General features: G+C 38.6%; 1 protein-coding gene across 2 annotated transcripts in view; it reads right to left on the bottom strand.

Annotated features, from left to right (window-relative positions):
• The window catches only part of NBAS (neuroblastoma amplified sequence), a 330,907-nt gene that overhangs the window by 187,418 nt on the left and 119,820 nt on the right, over positions 1-23,669 (bottom strand). For both annotated transcript variants that reach the window (XM_027556036.1, XM_027556037.1), the window contains 5 exons: positions 19,462-19,545; positions 13,645-13,798; positions 6,272-6,457; positions 5,490-5,663; positions 789-922 (listed from right to left, as the gene is read on the bottom strand). In XM_027556036.1, the coding sequence (XP_027411837.1) occupies positions 789-922; positions 5,490-5,663; positions 6,272-6,457; positions 13,645-13,798; positions 19,462-19,545 (732 nt within the window). The remainder of the gene's footprint in view (positions 1-788; positions 923-5,489; positions 5,664-6,271; positions 6,458-13,644; positions 13,799-19,461; positions 19,546-23,669) is intronic.

Raw genomic sequence — 23,669 nt, 5'->3', positions numbered from 1 at the left:
TGTATGATCCCACTTACAGGAGGTATCATACCAAAAAAACACAACCAAAAAAGAGGTCAGATTTGTGGTTACAAGAGGGGAACTGAATAAAGGTGGTCAAAAGGTACAAACTCTCAGTTGTAAGATAAATAAACACTGGGCATGTAACATATAACATGATGACTATAGTTAACACTGAAGTATGTTGTATGGGAAAGGTGCTAACAGAGTAAATCCTAAAAGTTCTCACCATAAGGAAAAAAGTTTTATTTTAAACGTGGTAATCATTTCACAACATATGTAAGTCATTATGCTTAAACCTCAAACTTACATGGTGCTGAATGCTAATTATATCTCGATAAAGATATAAGATGTAAAGAAAATGAGGTATGTATATCCACACATTATTACTTAAAAGTTTTATTCAAGGCAAGGGCCAACAACAAACAATTCATAGAAGAAATACAGCTAGCCCAAAAATATGGGAAAAGGTTAATTAGAAATACAATTTAAAACAAAGACACATTATTGTCTATCTACTTAAAGGGCTTCTTGTCATGGTGATAGTGATATTGCTTATTTTTTAAAGGATAATTATCAAGGCTGACAAAATTATAGTGACTTCTCATAACACTACTAGAAAAGTGTTTATCTTGAGGCAATAGGTTTGCATATGATTTCATTTTCTTCTTTATTTATTTTATATTCCCCAAATTCTCTATAATGAACATTCAGAGAAGCAACGTTTTCACTGTAACTGTTAGTGTAAAAAGACACAACCACAAAAATGGCACACTGTGGATTCTTACCCGTATCCTCTTTGTGGCAGACATTCTAATATGTCATAGCAAAGCGCGAGCTGGTCATTTCGTTCACAGCTATAGATGCATTCTAGAGCTACTGCCATTAGTTGGTCCTGATCAGGAATGATTTTTTGCTGCAACTAGAGAAATAAAGCATGCTGTGTGACATGTCAATAGATTTACATTCAGTTTTGCCATATACCAGTACCACTGTCAATAGAATATTAAATAGTGCAATTAATCAGCTGCAGAAACAAATCTTGGCTTTTTTTAGCTTACAGACTTTTGGGGTCTTTAATAATTCTAAATGAAATTGCATTTTAATTACAGAATCAGCGAGAAAAGACAATTTGTACCCATAAGCCTTGCATCTGCTGAAAACAGATTCTTCAATTTATGACCCATTCAAGATAAAGTAGACAGAAGAAACATAGTGAATTAAAAAGGCAATTCATTAAAAACAACATTTCTAACCCTAAAGCCAAATTTTATGTTTCAATTAAAAAAAATATATAAAATTCCTTAACTAATATTCAGAGATGTTCAAACCTGCTATTTTTCAGTACACATTAAGTATTAGTCATTTAATTCAACAGTACTGACATTTTTTTCAAAAGAAGTCACATTGGAATGTGGTAATATTCATATCCTGAAACATACTCCATATTTCTGATGCAGAAAGATGGCTATTTAGGGTCACTTTTCCATTGCAAGACACAAAGGGTAAGAGCCATTCTTAGAGTATTTTCTGGGATATAGAAGTTAACAGATTTGTGCCTTATTTTGTATTGCAGGCAGATTCTTTACCATCTGAGCTACCAGGGAAGCCCCTTCTCATCTATAAAACTGGGATATTAACATCTTCCTAATAGCACTGTGTGAGAATTAAATAAATTAATAAAAGTAAAATGCTTATATTATTGTCTCCAAAACAGAAGACTGAAAGTACTTTCTTAGCACCCTTTACAACAACAAAATAAGATTAAGATGATTTCCATAATAAAGATCTACTGCTTTTCAACATTTTAGTAGAAACTCACAAAAAAAAAAAAAAAAAAACCAGCAAAGTGATGAAGAGAAGCTGCCAAAAAAGGGTATTTTCTCAGCAGAAAAATCATATCAACAGATGAATAGAAGAAAAGGATGGAAAGAAGAAACAATGAGGTTACCAGGGAAGTAAAGTTTTCTAAAGTAGTTGGGCTACAGGATTTATATTATATACTTATTCAAGGTATTACAAAATAGATCATTAATTTGACATCAACATTTGACAAAGAGTAAGTTACCTAAGGTTGCAAAGTGACAAACTGGTGAAACAGGCACAATAAAAGCGTCAGTAAAAATTAACCAAAGTAGCTAACTTTTCTCATTTTCTTATTGTGTGCCTGTGCTATGCTTAGTCGTTCAGTCGGGGGTAGCCCACCAGGCTCCTCTGTCCATGGAATTCTCCAGGCCAGAATACAGGAGTGAGTTGCCATGCCCTCTTCCAGGGAATCTCCCCAACCCAGGGATTGAACCCAGGTCTCCTGCGTTGTGGGCAGATTCTTTACCATCTGAACCACCAGGGAAGCACTATTGTGTGCCAGGTAACGTTTCTAAGTGCCTTATGTGCATTAATTCACAAATCCTCAAAACATCCTGTAAATAATACTGGTGTTATTCCTATTTTACATAAAGGGAACTGTAAAAAAATTGCATGACATAATATACCATAAACAAAGTCAAAAGATAACCTACCAACTAGGTGAAATATTCACACTAGAAACAACAGAAAAATAACTAATTACACCAATACGCATGAATTTCTAAAAGTTAAGGCACAAAGAGACTAAAATCCAAGTGAAAATTGCAAAAAAGACTGAGCAACAGAAAAAAAGTAGGAATGGACAATTCACAAAAATGACAATGCCTGTCAAGCACAAGAAAAAATGTTTAATTCACACATATTCAGAGAAGCACAAATTAAAACAACACTGAAATGCCATTTTTCACCCATCGTGGTGGCAAAAATTTTTATATATGACAACATATTCTGTCTGCAAAGTTGTAGAGAAAGAGCCATGCTCATACACTGCTGGTGGAAATGTAAATCGGAACAACTTATCTGTAAAGAAATGCAGTAATACCAACACAACCCAATCCTTAGAGCCCAGGATCCCCTTGTAGGAATATACCCTGAAGATATATATATGCCAACAACACAAAATAAATATGGACATTGTAGCTTAGTTTGTAATTATAAAATACTGCGAATAGCATAAAAAACTAGTGGGACTGAGTAACTGAGTTTTCCATTTTAATTTACATAACCACACATGGCTAGTGGCTACCATACTGAACAGCACAGTCCCAGAGGCACTTTTCAACTTCCTAAGGAGTGTGAGTCCAAGCCCAGCAGGAAACTGCAGCTGAGAGTTTACAACGTTAAGCAGACAATCTCCTATATCCCCATTGCTGGGATACAGTCTCGGATGTTCAAGGAGAAGGGCCAAGGAAGTATCCAGTGCTTCTACTCTGGACCCCGAAGGATCACGCCCTATGAGTATTGGAGAACTGGAAATACGGTAGTCTTTTTGAAACCTGAAATAGTGCAATCCCCATGTGAGAATGGTGGGCACAGCAAAACAAGAGTGGAAATTACTTGTACATAACACTTATTTTCCATCAGAATCACTGCATAAATGACAGTCAGATCTTGACTGATAGGTAGGGATTTATAATTAAAAGAAGCGAAAGTGTTAGTCACTTAGTTGTGCTTGACTCTTTGTGACCCCATGGACTACAGCCCGCTGCCAGGCTCCCCTGTCCATGGGATTCTCCAGGCAAGAATACTGGAGAGGGTTGCCATGCTCTCCTCCAGGTGATCTTCCTGTCCCAGGGATTGTACCCAGGTCTCCTGCACTGCAGGCGGATTCTTTACTGTCTGAGTCACTGGGGAAGCTCTAAGTGATGGAAAGGGGCTTGATTATGCCAAGCAGAGGAAACATCCTCAAAGAACATAAAAAGGCATGAAAGAACCTGACAGTGAAAAGGTGAGTAGTGTGAGTGAACGAGTGCCTTCCTGGAGGGAAATGAGGCTGAAGAGGCAGACTAAAAGTAGACCCCAAAGAACTTTCTACACCACTTACCACAGCCCAACATTTACCCTGCAGACAATGGTAGGTCACCAGAGATTGTGCATAGATCATGATATGATCAAATTTGCACTGTAGAAAGATAACACTGATAGAAACAGAGACAGCAGATTGGAAAGGAAGAGCCCAGCAAATACCATTGTTCTCTGCTTTGATGTTGACAAATTCCAACAAAAACAAATGGTTATATGTTTTATTCAAAAGGCACATGCTAAACTGCCAAGTAAAAACAACAAAAAGCTGACTATATACAAAGGATTTACAAGACTCTGTAAAGAAGAAGGATCACAAACAAGATTACTGGAAAGAATTTAAAGTCACTTCTTTCTTCCTCATAAAACATTCATATTCAATCCATCCTGCTTCTCACATAGCATTCTGCTGTCATAAGCAACCCACCCTTGGCTCACAGTACACCACCCCAAACTTAAAATCAGAATACTAAGTGGAAGGTGCTTATGAGAAGACGGAAAACTTTGATCAATAAACAGAGACATTTCTGACAAACAGGCCTTCCAGAAACCTAAAACTGTGTGAGCTTAAGTAAGCAATGCTTTCCTTTCTGTCTTTATTACACTGGTCTATGACCATACACCTTAGAGGACTTCAGATTGCTAACAAAGGCAGTACAAGAACATCCAATTAGAATTAAGGACTGGAGGAGGCCTTCAAAGGCTTCTGCTCAAACCACAACCTGAGGCTTTAACTCTCACTACAAAGTTAGTGTCTCAAAGGACTATGCCATTCTGCTTCCATTCCAATGGAAAGGGAGCCACTAATCCCCTGAAACAGCATATTTTATTCATGGCTAAATTAAGAGGTTATTTATATTGCAAAAATATGCCTCGTTTAAGAAAACAACTTACCACCAGTGAATCTGAACAAGTATCTGAACCCTATAGAAAGACAGATACATAGACAGACAGACAGACAGGTGGATCAGTCTTAAGCAAATATAAGAGTTATTTAGAATAATCAAAAGATCTCCTTATGAGATCCTAAAGAACTTAATAAGTATTTTGAAGGTCTTCAAGGGCAGAAATCTTTTCTTCTTCTATTGGTATTACAGTAAAGCACAATAGTTAAGAACATAGCTGGGAAATTAGAAAATTTATGTTCAAACCTAAGGTCCTCTCCTTACCCTGACCTTGGGCAACTGCCTAACCAGTCTATATCATGATTTTCTTTTCCTGTAATATTAATATAATAAACATATCTACCTCCTAGGATTGTTATAAAGATTAAATAAGTTAATACTTGAAAAGTGCCTGCCTATGGTAAGAATTCATTATCTTTCAACTTATTAATATTAAGACTTTTTGGTACTGCCTTTTCCACAATGTAGTAGAAAGTCAATACACTTCGAGTATATCAATCAAGATAAACATCATTTGATGAACTTTCAAAATATTTTTGGACTCAATTTATAAAACATTTTTAAAGAATAAAATGACAACCACTTCTTCTGGTTTGAAGAGAAATTACTTGCAAAGCCGAGTATTACAAATTTTGTAAATAAAACATAATTCTTAAGGGGAAAATGTACAGAGATTTTGAAGACGTTTCTACTTACATCAGGCTTGGAATGCTGAAATATCTTCAGGGGTAACTTTAAGTCCCCTTTTGCTAGAGTTACTAAATATTCCTTTAGCAGCTCATTAGCCACTCCAGGAGACTGCTTTTCACAGCGATGAAGAAAGGGAACCATCCACTGGTAGGCACTTGTCACGTACTTGTCCTCAGAACACTGAAAATGCATTTCACCAAAACACACACACATTAAGTTAAATATTAACACCTGGTATTAACAGACAAGTCATAAAGATCAAAGATAACCAGACTCACAAACAATGAAAGTCAACACTTTCTCTAACAGACACTCCAGTTCATGCCTCCTAAGGACCCAAGAGGCAGCAGGAGAATCACCTGCTGTCTGGGGCTGGCAGACCCAACAGCAAGAACACTGTAGCTCATCTCCTTAGTGCCATGAACACACTAGAGGGCCCTCACAGCCCCAGCCCAGCATAATGACAGATTTAGAAACATGGTTACTACAATGACAGCTAATTTAAATATGCCTAGCTGGGAGGCGGCGGGGCGGGGGGGGGGGGTAGGGGGCAGTCATTCATAGATAAGCATGAATGAAGGGCAAAGAAGGTACAAAACCAGCCAGAAAGGTTTCGGATGCCTTCAGGAATTTATTCATAAAATTTAATTTTTTTTTAAGTCAAGAAGCCTTCCTTTATTGACTAAGTTTTCTGGTTTGAAGGCTACTTCATCTTTTGGCTTTGAGATACACATTCATCAAAGTACATAGGGAACACTTAAAAAAGAAGCTTTTAAAATTAAACCTACACTATTCATCAATAATCTTAGTTTTTCAATGTCTTTCATCTGCTGCAGTTCTTTCAAGGTTAGGGTTAAATCACACCCAGCTTCATAAACCAATGCTTCCAGAGTAACCAAATTATCACAGAGAACCAGCAAGCCAGGAATATTCCTCTCCATTCCAAGTCGAATAAGCGACAATGCACAGTCAACCTAAAAGGGAAAGGAGACAGTAAGTCTCTGAGTTTTATGTCTTCTTTCGCATATTTTCTAAAGTAAAAGCTCCAGTATAGAATCTAACTCTTACAGTCATTTTATATAAAATCACATTATCAATAATGTTCTTATTTAGTACAAAAACATTAGACTTCTTTACAAAATATACCAGCACCAAACTGCCTCAAAAGAATTAAATAATCTGCAAGAAATACTGAAATAAAAATAAAAGACAATCATCTTCAATTCATAGAGCATTACAGTTTTCAGAGCTGTTTTACATGTATTTGCCTACTTAGTTCTCAAAACATTAACAAGCTTGGGATGGGGTGTGGGGACCATAGATATTAACAATAAGTGATAATGGGCTTCCCCTGGTGGGTCAGTGGTAAAGAATCTGCCTGCAGGAGATGCAAGTTTGACCACTGGGTGGAGAAGTCTCCCTGGAGAAGGAAATGACAATGCACTCCAGTATTCTTGCCTGGGAAATCCCATGTACAGAGGAGCCTGGCAGGCTACAGTCCATAGAGTCACAAGAGTCAGACATAACTTAGTGATTAAACCACCACCAGTTCGTGATAATGTGAAATTAATCTGTATTCATTAGACCATTCTGCCCCCAAAAGAACGTTTTGCTTCCATATTCCTGTTCAGTACCTCTTCTTTCACAATGCCACCCATATATGACATTCAATAAATACTTGATGAATGACTAACTCTATACAACTATTTAGACCTTCTTAGAGCAAAACAAAGAACAATTTTCCTATAGATGCTCAACATACAGCAATTCCACTCCTATCACCTAATCCGATTTATAAAATGACATATGCTCATTGACAGCAAAGTCATCTAATGCTGCCTTAACCCACAGTGCCTTATACTGCTCCTTACTTACTCCTTGACTCCTAGGATAATGATTATTTACTGAGGGCCTACTAGGAACTGAGTACCATTCTAAATGTTAGGAACATAAAACTGAGTAAGATGAGATCTCTTCTTTCAAAGATATCTCCATCTCATAGGGAAACACAATCTGGTAAATTAATGACTCAAGTGGAGTAAGGGTGTCTGGGATCTCAAAGAAGAGGGCATGCAGCCCAACCTGAGAGTCATAAAGCCATCCAGAGGAGAGACCACTTAAAATGAGTTTTAAAGAATCAGTGGATATTAGTAAGTGAACAAAGAAGAAGGGCAGGAGAACAGCATGAAAGGGAGAGATGCGTGAGTGTTGTGAAAGTACAGTCATTTTCATAAACTGAAAACAAAAAAGAAAAGGTATGAAGTGAAGGGGTGAAAAACAAGGCTAGAGTAGCTGGGAAGAGTCGGATAAAAAAGAACATCATTTGTTAAGTTAAGGAGTTTGCAGTTTACCTTGAAACGCAAATCCGAAGGATTTTTGACTGAGGCATGTCATAAACAGGCCTATACTTTGGAAATAATATTCAGTAAGTGTTTATTGAATTAATGACAAATCAAATATGAATGAACTAGAAATGGGCTGGACCGAAATAAGAAAACTAGTTAGGAGAACAGTGATTACTAGCATCAGAAGACTCTTCACTAGTGACAAGAATAGCCCCCAGGGGACAGCAATATTTAAGGGACAAGTCAAAGACCCTGAGCCACATGGAGGAGAGGATTGTGAATGGCTCATACAAAGACACAGAAGAGAGTGAAATGATATCACAGAAGCCTAAGGGGAAGACAATGCAGGGATGAAGGGGCAGTGGTGTCAAAGGACAATGCTGTTGAACAACAAATGAGGGGGATCTGCCATTAAAAGGCTAACAGGGGGCCTTACTGATGGTATTTCCATGGAGTGGCAGGAGCAGCCAACACCAGGGAAATGAGCAAACACTGAGAAAGTGATTACCAGGAGCAGAGTGGCTGTGTCTGAGTCGAGCTGTGATAGAAAGAAGATAGCTAAAACAGAAGCCAGGAAGAATATATACACACAAAATAGTAATGACTTGAACTTTATGTTCAAAAAAGGTTGGGGGGAGAAAGTAGGTAATAGACCAGAGGTTGAAGATAAGAGGACAGAGAGAGAGATGAATGCCGGTACAATCCTGAGCAGCGAGTGGGGAGTGTGGAACCTAGAGGACAGGGGAGGAAATACGTTCCAGTGAATCAAAGAAGAGGGACCTCTTCCTCTGAGAAAGCTGGAAAGAGTAGGGCAAATGGAAATGATTTCTCAACTTTCTCCATGAAATACAAAGCACAGTCATTACTGAAAATAATGAGGGATGCATTGGGGAGAGAAAAGAGTGAAAACGGGGGAGAGGAAACAATCACAGTACAGAGAAAAAAACTCCAAGCAGTATTACAGATCCACCCAAAGCCCTTCTAAGACTCAGGAATTGACAGATAAGGAAGTTAAAAACAGAGAAGAACTGCATGTTCAATTGAAAAGAGTGGTGCAAACAAACATAAGGGGGAAAACAACCAGTAGAGAAGGCATGAGGCAAAAGAGAAGGGATCTGGCAATACCCCAACAAAGTACATTTAATGTGAGAAAGGCCGCATCCACCTGTATACCAATTAAAAAAAAACAAAAAACTCAGAAAATCTCAGAACGTATGAAGAAACCTGATGCACACAATACAACTTTGTTTAAGCAGAACTTTGACGTGCTTGAACATGCAGCACATCAGCAATCTGAAACTACCCATTTTGTGATCCAGATCTGGGTTTCTAACATCAACTCTGTATTGGTTGCTTTCCAAAATACTTACCAAAGTAAAAATGTCTGAAAATCAAACTACTGACACCTTAAAGCAGGATCTACTACAACTTACCTAATTATACCACATACCCCAAGCCCTTACTAGATAAATGTCACCACTAAATGTACACATTTTCGTAAACCAACAAACAAGTTTTCAAAAGCCAAATAGGCACAAAGGAAGAAGTAGTCCTACATCAATTAAATCTCTAAAAATGAAAAAGATAAAAGTGTGTCAGATACCACTTCAATTATAGCACAAACCACGTGAAACATCGATACATAAAACAAAGCTAAAGAACAGTATCTCAATTATAAGCATTTCTAAATCACTAAAAGGATGAAAGAAACTATACAGCCAACTAAATAAAGCATCACCAAATCACTTTCTTCTCTTTACAATTATTCTTAATCACTAAAACAGAAATCAAGAGGTCTAGAAATTATAGACTTCAAAATTTTGTATTTCAGAAACTGCTATTTTTTTTTTCCGCTTTTGTTTTTAACAGACTTCATGTTTTAGAGCAGTTGTAGGTTGACAGCAAAAATGAACAGGAGGTACAGAGACAGCCCACATTAACCCTGCCCTCACACATACGCAGCCTCCTGCATCACCAATATCCGCCCCAGGGAAGCGCCTTTGTAACAGTCGATGAACCTATACTCACACACCGTTATCGCTCAGTGTTCACCATTTACATGAGGGTTCACCCTTGGTGTTTCCTTTCTGTGGATTCGGACAAATGTATGACAGGTACCCATCATTACAGTAACATAGAGAGTATTTTCACTGCCTTGAAAATCTTCTGTGTTTTGTCTATTCATCCCTCCACCACCAACCTCTGGCAAGCACTGAACTTTTTACTGCCTCCATCATTTTGCCTTTTCCAGAATGTCACACAACCGGTATCAAGCAGTATGCAGCCTTTTCAGACTGGCTTCTTTAACTCAGAATAGGCATTTTAGGTTTCTCCACTGCTTTTCATGACTTGATTGCTCACCTCTCTTTTAGAGCTGAGTAATATTTCACTGTGTGGATGTACCACTGTATTTATCCACCTGCCCACTAAGACATCTTGGTTCATCAATTGTAACATATCACTCAAATAAAAGATATTAGTAACAGAGATAACTAGTGAATAAGTGGGGGGATGAGGGGAGTATATGGCAACTCTGTACTTTCTACTCAATTTTTCTAGAAATCAAAAACATCTCTAAAAAATAAATTATTAATAAAACAACCAAATAAAGAAGATAAGTGTAAAAAATAATTCATTTTGCATTCCAGTATAGGTCTTTTCCTCTGTTAGTGCTATTTTTTAAACCCCTGAATAAATATTTTGCAACACTAATTTCAGTCATTAAACACTAAAATTGGTATTGGCAGAAAAACAGACATACAAATCAATAAAACAGAATTGAGAGTCTAGAAATAAACCCACATATACATGAACAATTAATTTATGGCAAAGGAGCAAAGAACATACAATGAAGAGAGGACAGTCTCTTTAATAAATGGTGTTGGGAAAACTGGACAACCACATGAGAAAGAATGAAAGTAAGACTATTACTTCATACAAAAAAATCAACTCAAAATGGATTAAAGACTTGAATGTAAGACCTGAAACTCTAAGACCTTTAGAAGAAAACAGAGGCAGAACATTCTTTGATATCAGTCTAGCAACATCTTTCTGGATCTATCCTCAGGCAAGGGAAACAAGAGAAAAAAACAAATTAGTGGAACTATATCAAAACTAAAGAGCTCTGCAAGCAAAGAGAACCATCAGCAAAATGAAAAGACAACCTACCAAATGGGAGAAGATATTTGCAAATCATATTTCTGATAAAGGGTTAATATCCAAAATATATAAAGAACTCATACAAATCAACACAAAAAACAAAAACACAATTAAAAAACAGGTATAGGAGCTGAACAGACATTTTCCAAAGAAGACATACAGATGCTCAACAGGCATGTGAAAAGATGTTGAAAATAATTAAAATTAGGCAAAAGCGAATCAAAACCACAGTGAGATATCACCTCATGCTCAAAACAATGCCCATTTTCAAAAAGGCAAAAAATAAGTGTTACATCTAGAAGTTCAGCTAAAAACCACAAAGTGCTCCAACAAAACTGGTTCAAACAAGATCCCTTTTCTCGTAAGCCAGAGACAACAGTCAACTATAGGTATTTGTAAATTCCTGTAAGTGTAAATCAAATGATGACTTTGTTCTTAAAAGGGATCTATCTACATGGTATACAACCTACATTTGCCTATACAAACTACAAAAATTGCACCTTTTCAACTCACTTGATAACTTTCATCAATTATTACCAGGTTGAGTTTCTCCTGAATCAGCAAAGTAATAAGGCCTTTGCTTACCCTGACCCCTATGAATATCCTGACCCCTACCAATATCCTGCATCTGGTCATTTACAGACGCAGGATATTGGTCTAAGACTACAGTTTTTAACGGGAGCAGTACTGTCCACCAGGGGGACAGTACTAAGTTATCAAGTGAGAGGCAATTCTGCCTTTCCTAAGGATTAGTGGAACTCATACCATTAAATGGGTAGAAGCCAGGATGCCAGACATCCCACCGTGTACAGGGAAGTCCTACACAACCACCTCGCCCTAATTCCTGCCTACCTTCTCAAATATCCTGAAAAAAAAAAAAAATTTACCATGAGTTGATCACATTCCATTCGTGATGTTTAATTCAGCAATACCCCTCAATCTATTGGCAAATGTCAGCTGTCTTGTTCAAAGTGATTTCTCACGGACTTTAGTCTCTTTTTTAGTGTATTCATGATGAAGCATTTATAGATTTTATCACCGTTAAGTCACTGTGTTAATTTTTTGGAGACTGTTTATGTAAATGAGATATGTCCATGATTCTCACATCAGGATAATAAGGAAGTATTACAAAATAGTTGCTACAGAAAAAAAATACTATGGATCTGAGAATTGAGAACCACTTTTTTAGGTTAATTTATCTTGCTTTCAGTCACTGAGAGCTGTGCAACTGTCCATTTTTATATGGACTTCATAAGAAAGATTGTGCAGAGACCTAGATTCCGTCTGGTTCTGCTACTGTGTGTCCCTGAGCAAGTAGTTCACTTTCTCCTCTGTGAATCTGTTTGTCTACCTATAACATAGAAAATCAGACCAGAACCCCTCCAGAGATTCTTTTCATTCTGGTATCTTAGAATTCTAAACATTTTCAAATGTCCTCAGTAGTCTTCCAAAAACCTGAAAAAGTCCATCATATATATTTTTGGCCACCCTCGAAAAAGCTGGATCTGTAATAATCCCATCAGCTCCAAAATAATTCATCTTCAATTCTATGAATACTAAAAAACAGGAATTAGACTAAGCAGAAATTCAAGAACTCTATCAAATGGAGACACAGGGCCACGACAGATACACTAACTAGAAGTTTAAACGAAGGGGTTTCTTCCTTCCTACAGTGCAACTGCTCTTGAGACCTTCTGGAATGGTCCTTCAAATGAAAACCTGATGTTAGGACAGGAGGTCCAAAGCCAAGACTATAAGTAGAATGAAAAAGACACCCACTAGCCAGACCCTGGATGAGATTTCAAGAGGCTCCGAACTATCAACTTCTATCCACCAGGATGAAGACAACTTTTGCTTCCATTTGCAGAGAATTCAATTAGTGGAATTTTTAATGGTCTCTCCTGGATGATTTTATTTGTTATCACTGAGTCTAGTAAGATCTAAGCCCCTAAAAAAAACCAAGGTACTGGAAAGGTAGGCAGCAAGCAGATCCAGAGTCACCCAGTCTATGAGTGGAAGAGATTCTCTTTTAGATCTCCTAAGCTTCGGTACTTCCCTAGTGGCTCAGTAGTTAAAGAATCCGCCAGCAATGAAGGAGACCTGGGTTTAATCCCTGGGCTGGGAAGATTGCCCTGGAGAAGGGAACGGCTACCCACTCCAGTATTCTGGCCTGGAGAATTCCATGAACAGAGGAGCTTGGTAGGCCACAGTCCACGGGGTCGCGACGAGTCAGACACGACTGAACAATCTTCACACACTCACAAGCTTTGGTACAACCCTCATCTGTCTCTTCCACACCCCTCTCTGATGAAGCTGGGACACATCTCAGCTTCATGGGAAACTGAGAGAAATCATGTCTTGGATTTCAGAGAAGCATTAGAAACCAAAGTTCAAACAGGGTTCCTGAAAAGCAAAGTAATCATCAACTACATTTCTGCAACATGACAGGGGGGCAAATCAAGCATTTCAACGTTGATAAAAAATCTTTTAAATTAAAATGTTATGAAGCCTATTCAAGCATACATGGAAAATCTGTAACAGTGTGTACATACTTTGCAGCTTATACTTTATAAAGAAAGATTTTTGAACAACTTTTCTGCTATTTGCAGCCAGAACACACTGAATGCGGAGCATCTGCCACAGCACTGCAGCCTCACCTGCCGGGCGTAATGTTCTATTTCCTCTGCTCTGCTCCCGTACCAGTCCATCACCTCCTCCACTGCCAGCCGGGAGCTCCGGTACCGCAGCAGCTCGGGCTGTGCGGTGTATAGGAACTCACTCTCATCCGGAAGACTCGGCTCAACCACCATTCTGCAGAGCACAGAAAAAACAACTAATAACTGGCTGAAATGCTGGGGAAAATGAGTTTATGAGAGAGAAAGAGAGGAAGACAGAGATAGGGAGAGAGCAGTTACTGAGACTGGCAGGATGGATGGATGGATGGATGGACACACTTGGGGGAGGGTGTGTTTGTGTGTGTTTTCCTATATGCACGGATACACAAGATAAATGGGAAATTTGCAGAATGCTTTAGTTTCCTATTAGCTCTCCCAATTAAAAAAAAAATCAGAATAGACAGTAAATAAAAAAAAAAATTATGCCCCCAATCAATCAAGTATTAAATAAAATCAGACTCACCCTGGGTAGCTTTAAAATGCACATGGCGGCGTACCTGCCACAGGCCAACTAAATCGCAATGACTGTGGTGGCCAGCCAGACCCAGTTCAGTAAAGACACCCCAAGGTGACTCTGAGCCAAATGTAAATTAAGAAGTCTTGTTTCCCAACTTCATAAAAATAAGAAGAAATATGCCTTATTTATGATGCTAATATAACTTTAGTAGGTATCAGCAACATAGTAATGCACTGATATTTGCAAAATTAGGAACTACTCTATACTACCTGCCAACAGGAGGGGAAAAGAAACAACATTAAAGGAAGGTACACAGGGAGAACATCACAGGGATCGTGAATTATGAGGCATTTTTACGAGGATGATGCTGGCCAATTCCCTTCAATGGTTAAGAACTAAAAAAGAAAAAAATAACAACTTAAACTAAGATATTTCAGATATAAATAGAGGGAAAGACCATGTTCCATTAGGGATATTCATTCATCTAAAGTAAGTCTGGGGTGAGTTGCCATTCCCTTCTCCAGGGGATCTCTCTGACCCAGGGATCAAACCAAGGTCTCCCACATTGCAGGCAGATTCTTTACCACTGAGCCACCAGGGAAGTCCCTAAAGTAAGTCAGTAAATCACAAGTGGTATAATTATTACTAATATATTACTAATATATAATATTATATATATATAATATAATATAATATAATTGGAGTCAGCACTCAAATGCAATTCTATTACTGAAAGCTGTGAAATCTTGCAAAAATTAGTTAAAACTAGTCTAAGATTCATTTTATTCATATCAAAAATGGGGAATAACACTATGCAAGAATTTTCAAATTAATATAAATAAAATATGCAGAGAATATTGTCTGGCACAGAGCAGGTGTTTAACTTTTATTTACTTAGGTATTCTTTTCATTGGAATTATTAGCTGTTCTAGTATCTCACCATACCCAAAGCTCACAAATATTTGGGTGTTTTATCCACATGCCTCAGACAACCTACTGTAGTTAAAACTGGGTAGTCGTTTAACTAGTTTCGCAACTTGCGTTAACATCTGACCTGTGATTTCTCCTCATCTCTGAAGCATAAAAGTCACACCCAATCTCCTGAAATCTTCCCATTTCAGAGGAAAAATATCCACAAGCAACTTAAGAGTTCCTTTGATATTTTGTTTTCGGTCCTTAACTTACTGCCCTCTCAGCACTGTGAATTTGAACATTTTCTCCTCCTAGAAACATGCTTGTCTTCCATTCCAGCATGCCATGCCGTTACGCCATACTGTCAAGTCATGCACGTCCCATCTTTCTGGCTGCTCCTTTTCACAGTCATCTTTGCTAGACTCTCCTCCCAGAGCCGACTGTTAAATACTACCTCTTCCAAATTCTCCGGCTCTCCTGTCTTCTCACTATATTGTCTCTAGGTCTCCTGGTAGACTCTACAATATAAATTCACCAACATATTTTCACCCCTAACCCAGACTTCACTTGAAAGCACCAAAACTGCCCTTCTATTTGCTCTTAGGCATTTCAAATGCAACAAGGTCAAAACTGAATTCACGCTATCTCGAGGAAATAGTTATCTTTGTTAAAACAGAAACATGATTCTATCGTCCTCATGACTATTTGTAGCCTGTCACCTGCCTTAAAATATTCTAGCCTCATCTTGGTGCCAGTGTCACTTCTGTCCTGTACACTTCAACAATACAGGTCTTATTTTCAGTCCTTAAAGGGGCCCTTGCCTTGAGCCTCCCAAATGTTCTTCCCTCTCTTAAAACACTCCCTTCACTCATAAGCCAAACTCACCGGTCCACTGAGCTAAATCTTATCGATCCTTTGAATCTCAGATTTCACATCACTTCCTGTGGAAAACTCTCCTTGACCTCCACCAAGTTTAGGTCTCCCAGTGGCCCTTGTACTTCACTTTCATAACACTCATCACATTAGTAATTTATTGCAGCAGCATCTTTCCTGCTAGATGATACACTTCATGAATACAGAAACGGCATGTTTTTCTTCCTTCAGTATTCTTAAATCAAGCAGAGGACAGAATTACAGTAGATCCTTGAGCGACATGAGTTTGAACGGTGTGGGTCCACTTACATTCAGGTTTTTTTTCCAACAGTAAATACTACAGTACTACGCCACCCATGGGTGGCCAAATCCATAGATGGGAACCTCGGGTATGGAGGGAAGATGGATTATAAGTCATAGGCAAACCTCTGACTTCACAGAGTGTCAGGCCCCACTAACCCCTTTGTTGTTCAAGGAGCAACTGTAAATGAAAAAGCCACAAGGTATCCCATAACCTCACTTGCAGATACAGAGAATCACCAGACGTAATCACCAGAGGTGGAAGATGCAAGGTGGGAGAAATGGTTAGGAGGTAGGGGAAAGGCAATAAAATAGATGAATTAAAAAAGAAATGTCCTGCAAATCTGTATCAGCTTCAAAAACATCTTCTCTTTTGTCAGCCTTTTCCTAGCTTTTCATTTTTACAGTTGTTAAGACTCCCAGCACAGCAAGTTTAGCTTACAATTTAGCTTACTGTTGTCTGAGAAGAAATGCCCTTATTCCTTCTTATCTCTTTCTCAGAATCATAAAAAGGCACAGGCTAAGGAGAATTGGGAAGCATCACGTGACTGGAACAGGGCTCTCCTCAAAAAGCACCGTCTTAAAGTGAAGACCACACACCTTTCCTTCTACTGTATCTACCATCAATCTCCCACCTTTTTCAACTTATCTCTGTTTTCAATCTCTCATTACCCATGCCAACTGTGGATTTCTAGTTAAATATGGCTGATATACACCATGCATTAAGCTGAAATTACACTGAAATGATGGTAAAAGACTAAAGGGGAGGGGAGGGTCACGTAAATGCTCAAAAAGGAAAGGAGTATATGGAGCAAAAGAAACGAAACCACTATCTTCCACTGAAGCAAGTCCACAGATAATGGCCATGACTAAAAACATCAAAAAGTAGCTATCAGTTCAGTTCAGTTGCTCAGTCGTGTCTGACTCTTTGCGACCCCATGAATCGCAGCACGCCAGGCCTCCCTGTCCTTCACCAACTCCCGTAGTTCACCCAGACTCACGTCCGTCGAGTCAGTGATGCCATCCAGCCATCTCATCCTCTGGCGTCCCCTTCTCCTCCTGCCCCCAATCCCTCCCAGCATCAGAGTCTTTTCCAATGAGTCAACTCTTCGCATGAGGTGGCCAAAGTACTGGAGTTTCAGCTTTAGCATCATTCCTTCCAAAGAAATCCCAGGGCTGATCTCCTTCAGAATGGACTGGTTGGATCTCCTTGCAGTCCAAGGGACTCTCAAGAGTCTTCTCCAACACCACAGTTCAAAAGCATCAATTCTTGGGCGCTCAGCCTTCTTCACAGTCCAACTCTCACATTCATACATGACCACAGGAAAAACCATAGCCTTGACTAGACGGACCTTTGTTGGCAAAGTAATGTCTCTGCTTTTGAATATGCTATCTAGGTTGGTCATAACTTTCCTTCCAAGGAGTAAGCGTCTTTTAATTTCATGGCTGCAGTCACCATCTGCAGTGATTTTGGAGCCCAGAAAAATAAAGTCTGACCTGTTTCCACTGTTACCCCATCTATTTCCCATGAAGTGATGGGACCGGATGCCATGATCTTCGTTTTCTGAATGTTGAGCTTTAAGCCAACTTTTTCACTCTCCACTTTCACCTTCATCAAGAGGCTTTTTTTAGTTCCTCTTCACTCTCTGCCATAAGGGTGGTGTCATCTGCGTATCTGAGGTGATTGATATTTCTCCCAGTAATCTTGATTCCAGCTTGTGTTTCTTCCAGTCTAGCATTTCTCATGATGTACTGTGCATATAAGTTAAATAAGCAGGGTGACAATATACAGCCTTGACATACTCCTTTTCCTATTTGGAAGCAGTCTGTTGTTCCATGGCCAGTTCTAACTGTTGCTTCCTGACCTGCATACAAATTTCTCAAGAGGCAGATCAGGTGGTTTGGGATTCCCATCTCTTTCAGAATTTTCCACAGTTTACTGTGATCCACACAGTCAAAGGCTTTGGCATAGTCAATAAAGCAGAAGTAGATGTTTTTCTGGAACTCTCTTGCTCTTTCCATGATCCAGCGGATATTGGCAATTTGGTCTCTGGTTCCTCTGCCTTTTCTAAAACCAGCTTGAACATCAGGAAGTTCACGGTTCACATATTGCTGAAGCCTGGCTTGGAGAATTTTAAGCATTACTTTACTAGCGTGTGAGACGAGTGCAATTGTGTGGTAGTTTGAGCATTCTTTGGCATTGCCTTTCTTTGGGACTGGAATGAAAACTGACCTTTTCCAGTCCTGTGGCCACTGCTGAGTTTTCCAAGTAGCTATACAATTCTGTTATTCAGAGACTGGAGTAAATAATAGAACATTCCTTTAAAAGAATTCAAAGTAGTTGCTTCAGGAGAGCAGGATACAAAAAAAGGGGAACAAAGGAGTATGGTTGTTGTTTTTTTAACAAAATTTGCAGAAAATCTTAAACTTTTAATCTATTTGCAACTACACAGAACTTTAATAAAAAAAAAAAATTTAAAGCATGTAACAGCAAAAACACAGGGCATTCGATTGCTATTATAACCAAACTCATCAGAGTGAAAAAGGTTAACTAGGAGTTAGATATGCTATGCACTTAGATATCAACAGCGAAAGATACAGAATGAAGGGGGAGTGCTAACATGAAGAAAGTCCCAAATTTCACTTGCAATGATCACACTACTGCTTAGGGCTTTTATTTATCATTTATCAGACAGTTCATACACATAGCTTAAAAAAATGTAAAAATATAAGATGACTCATATCAAATGTAAAAATGAGCAATGAGCATTTATCTGACTTTGAAGAGTAAGGCAATAAAGGGATTCAAATGCCCCTTGTACGGGCTTTCAGCCCCACACCTCATCACCCACCCACTTCTACAGAACTTGATGCCTCAATGTTCTGAGGCTTTCCACGGTAAAGTCTTATAAAAGTGAAAATCAAAACTGAATCAAGAACAAAACTGCACACATACCACAATAACAGCTATGAAAATCATACCTGTATATGTCAAAGACCGAAAAGGAATACCTCAGAATGAGAAGAGCTGTTACATAAGGACCACTTGTAGAATAACTCCTTGGTAGCCATTCAATATTTTTTCATTAAATTTTTTAACATACCTTGAGTACAGTCAAGCTGTTAAAAAATGTCCCTCAAACTCTCAAGCAGGGACCACCATCCAGTAAACCACCCACCGCACACCACCTGCACTGGGCCTGCTATTCATCCATCCTACAAGGACATGAAGCGCTCTCCCCCTGGCTCGTTCTTACCTGCACTCCAGCTCCTCACACCAGTCTTCATCTCGGTGCTTATGTTCGTGCCAAGGAACGATCACCAAGGAATCACCGTCATAACTTAACATTTCAAAAAAAAGCACATACATTTAAAAGACACATTACCTCAATGACTGGAAACATAAGGAACATAATACAAAAGTAATCAATCCTGTAACCTTAAACTCCAAGATTTCTTTTTATGGTATCTTAAGTAGTATATGACACATATCATATACAATAGGCAAATAAAAAATCCAAACTGCTGATTTCTCTTTGATAGTAAAATGGTTCAAAAAGAAAAGGAAAATTCAAAACAAAAAAGTTAACGAGAAACTAAAGGTGGTATGGCTGAGTTCACTCAAACATTCTAAAATATTTATCAAAACTCCATATTTTATATTTTTAATGCTAACATAAATGGTCCCCTGCTCTCAAAAACTGTACAGCCTGACTTCCTGTGATCACAGAACTGTTCTCTAACTGGGTTATCCAATACAGTAACTGCTAAGCTACATATATTCATATCAATCATTTGAAATGTGACACTGATACCAAGAAACTTTTAATACTTTTTAATTAATTTTATTTAAAATTTAAATAGCTACATGTGGCTGGTGGTGCCTATACTGGACAGCCTAACAGCCAGAAGTGAAGTGAAAGTCACTCAGTCATGTCTGACTCTTTGCAACCCCGTGGACTATACAGTCCATGAAATTCTCCAGGCCAGAATACTGAGTGAGTAGCCTTTCCCTTCTCCAGGGGATCTTCCCAACCCAGGGATTGAACCCAGGTCTCCCCCATTGCGGGCAGATTCTTTACCAGCTGAGCAACCAGGGACCAGGCTGAGAGGACACAGCTAATAATCAGAGTGAAGAAATAATTCTGCAAGTTAAAAATATCACCAATAAATGATAGAAGGAAAATGTAAGAGGCAAAGATAAGTCCTGATTGCACGGCGTTAAGAATAAATTAAAAAGGAAGAATGAAGCAATGTAAGACAGCAGAGCAAACTATGAAGGAAGAGACAAGGAAAGCATAAACCCACCGGTCTTTTAACCAGCTGTACAGTACTTGGCACATGACTTTCTAAAGTGAAGCACTTCCAACCACTAAAGTAACTTTTAGCTCTAATAGTCCGTAAATCTATGAAAACAACACAAACATCCTGAACTAAGAATGAAGACAAAAATTCTAAAAACAAATTTCAATCACCTTGCTTTTATAGTTCAATAAAACATCTTATCTCATATTTGAGTATCAATGGTAGTACTTTCCTAAAATTTATCATAGCCTCAGAGAAAGGACTGCACTTTTGTATAGTATGAGGTTATGTTTTGCAGTTTCTTATCTTCCTAAGCTATGGAACAGGTCTTACACAAAAAATACTTCATAAGCATTTGGGGAAAAGGTAGGTAGTCTTTATGTAGATAGCAGCAGGAAACTGCTGGGGGGTTACAAGGAACAGAGAAGCTGTGAAGCCCTGGAAATCAGCAGCGTTGATTTATCTGTCTATAGCACCCACTCCACTGTTCTTGCCTGGAGAATCCCAGGGACAGGGGAGCCTGGTGGGCTGCCGTCTATGGGGTCGCACAGAGTCAGACATGACTAAAGCGACTTAGCAGTAGCAGCAGCAGCAGCATCTATGGGCTTCCCTGGTGGCTCAAATGGTAAAGAGTCTGCCTGCAGTGCAGAAGACCCAGGTTCAATCGCTGGGTTGGGAAGATCCCCTGGGGAAGGGATATGCTACCCACTCTAGTATTCTGGCCTGGAAAATTCCGTAAACTGTACACTCCATGGGTCACAAAGAGTCAGACACGACTGCTGAAGTTATTATTATTGTTGCAAATTTTCTGAAGTTAAAGTTCCCTGTTAGATATACATAAGAAATTTATTATATTATTTTTAAAACAGAATTTTACCCACTTTTTAGCTAGCATGCAATGTCTTAGCAAACCAAAAATACATTTCTGAAGGCATGAGACTTCATGGTTTTAAATTTCAGTCATATAGACGATTAATTACAATAGATACCAAAATCACAGTATTTCATTTGTCACCAAGTAAAAAACTATTTTATTTCCTTCCACATCAGTAACTAATACTTTATCACAGATCACTGAATAGGTAGAAAAGAAAACATCTGGATACAACAATGATAATAATGCTCACTCTTCCAAGATAAGAATAAATTGTAGCAATGAATTGAGGAACAAGGAAAAAATTAATTCAGCAAACTATTACCGCCTTTTCTAATTACAGCAGACATGGTTCCATAAGCTACACAAAATGTTTTTCAAAAGACTGAGAAAAATTTATCATAAGTTGAGATTTGCATTTTCTCTATAAAATACATACTACATATAAGGATTACTACTAAAATGATCAGTAATGGTGTGGGGCTCTGAGCAAAGTAACATTTATTTGGCAAATGTTTGGTAAAAAGACTAGAAAATTTTAAGACTTTGTCAACCTTCAATAAACTGAAATGGGTAAGAAAACATGCCTATTTTTATCAAATCACACATTAAAGACAGGTTCTGCTCTGAGACTCACTCCAAAAAGCAGGCCTAAAGAGCCTTAGATTGATGAAGCATTTTTGCTCCATTTTCAGGGCACAGCACAACTACATGTTTCTACGTGTTTCTAAATGTGATCACCACTGATATAATGGTAAGAATACTAACAATAATATATTAGGAATGGCCAGCAATAGCATAACCTTTAATATTTATTGATTTCTCACTATGGACCAGACACGATAAATTGCTTTTAATATGCAATACCTAAGTTGGTCCTACCTAGGCAATGGCACCCCACTCCAGTACTCCTGCCTGGAAAATCCCATGGATGGAGGAGCCTGGTGGGCTGCAGTCCGTGGGGTCGCTAAGAGTCGGAGACGACTGAGTGACTTCACTTTCACTTTTCACTTGCATGCATTGGAGAAGGAAATGGCAACCCACTCCAGTGTTCTTGCCTGAAGAATCCCAGGGACAGGGGAGCCTGGTGGGCTGCAGTCCGTGGGGTCGCTAAGAGTCGGAGACGACTGAGCGACTTCACTTTCACTTTTCACTTGCATGCATTGGAGAAGGAAATGGCAACCCACTCCAGTGTTCTTGCCTGAAGAATCCCAGGGACAGGGGAGCCTGGTGGGCTGCCGTCTATGGGGTTGCACAGAGTAAGACTGAAGTGACTTAGCAGCAGCAGCAGCAGCAGCAGCAGCACTGCAGTGGTATTATCCTCCTGATACTATAATGAGAAACCTGAGGCCCAAGCTACTTGTTTCTCCTCATAAATTCAATAAATGACAAAGCCACAGATTTAAACACAACCTGACAGAATCCAAAGCTTACCCTCCCAGCTAGTAGATGGCCACCAAGTTAGACAGAGGCACCAGTCAGACTGTGTGCGAGCAGAGGGCAACATGAACCTTCTCGTATTTTAGTTCAGACACCCCAGTAGGACCTTCTATATGCATATTTAAAGGACACATTTAAACTGAGATACAAAACCAATCTCATTACCAGTAGGATCAGAAACTAACTCCTACCAAATATGGCTTCATCTTCAGAAACTAACTCCTACCAAATATGGCTTCATCTTAGGCTTGATCCTCAACAGTTATATAAAAACAGAAACCTTTCTGTGCTTTGATTTTGTTCCAGGATGCTTATACAAAGCAAATTATTTTTGGACTAATTTTAGGAGTTTAAGATGCTTGCTGTAAAAACACTGTTAAGTTCTTTATCGTAAATCAAATAACATTTAAGAAAGACATAGGGTTTTTCCCCAGTCAGAATATAAATTCCTAAAAGGCAGCATTTTTCCTTGTTTTGTCTATTGCCACATCCTCAAGCCTAAAATGATGCCTGACATTTAGCAGACTATAAAATAATATGGCAAATGAATTAACTGACACCACAAAGACTGTTTTTTAGAGTGATCTCATGAGCATCACAAAAATTCAAAATTGGAATAGAGCAATAAAAAAGATTACACATACATCGAGGAGGTATATTTACATGGGTTCTGTGATCTGAGAGCAAGAATACTTTCTTGATACAGATTATTATCCTCATGAAAGGGCAAAATCTATACTGGTGATTGTATACATCTACAATCAGAGAATTTAACATGTCATGTTATACTTATGGGGGGGGGAAGATTTCAGAATATGTATTTCCCTAAACCTGACCATTCTTTAC

The sequence above is a fragment of the Bos indicus x Bos taurus genome, chromosome 11 (genome assembly GCF_003369695.1).
Source record: "Bos indicus x Bos taurus breed Angus x Brahman F1 hybrid chromosome 11, Bos_hybrid_MaternalHap_v2.0, whole genome shotgun sequence".
In the NCBI taxonomy this organism is placed as follows: Eukaryota; Metazoa; Chordata; class Mammalia; order Artiodactyla; family Bovidae; genus Bos; species Bos indicus x Bos taurus.
Note: the sequence above shows the minus strand (reverse complement) of the source record. Positions and strands in the feature narration are given on the sequence as shown.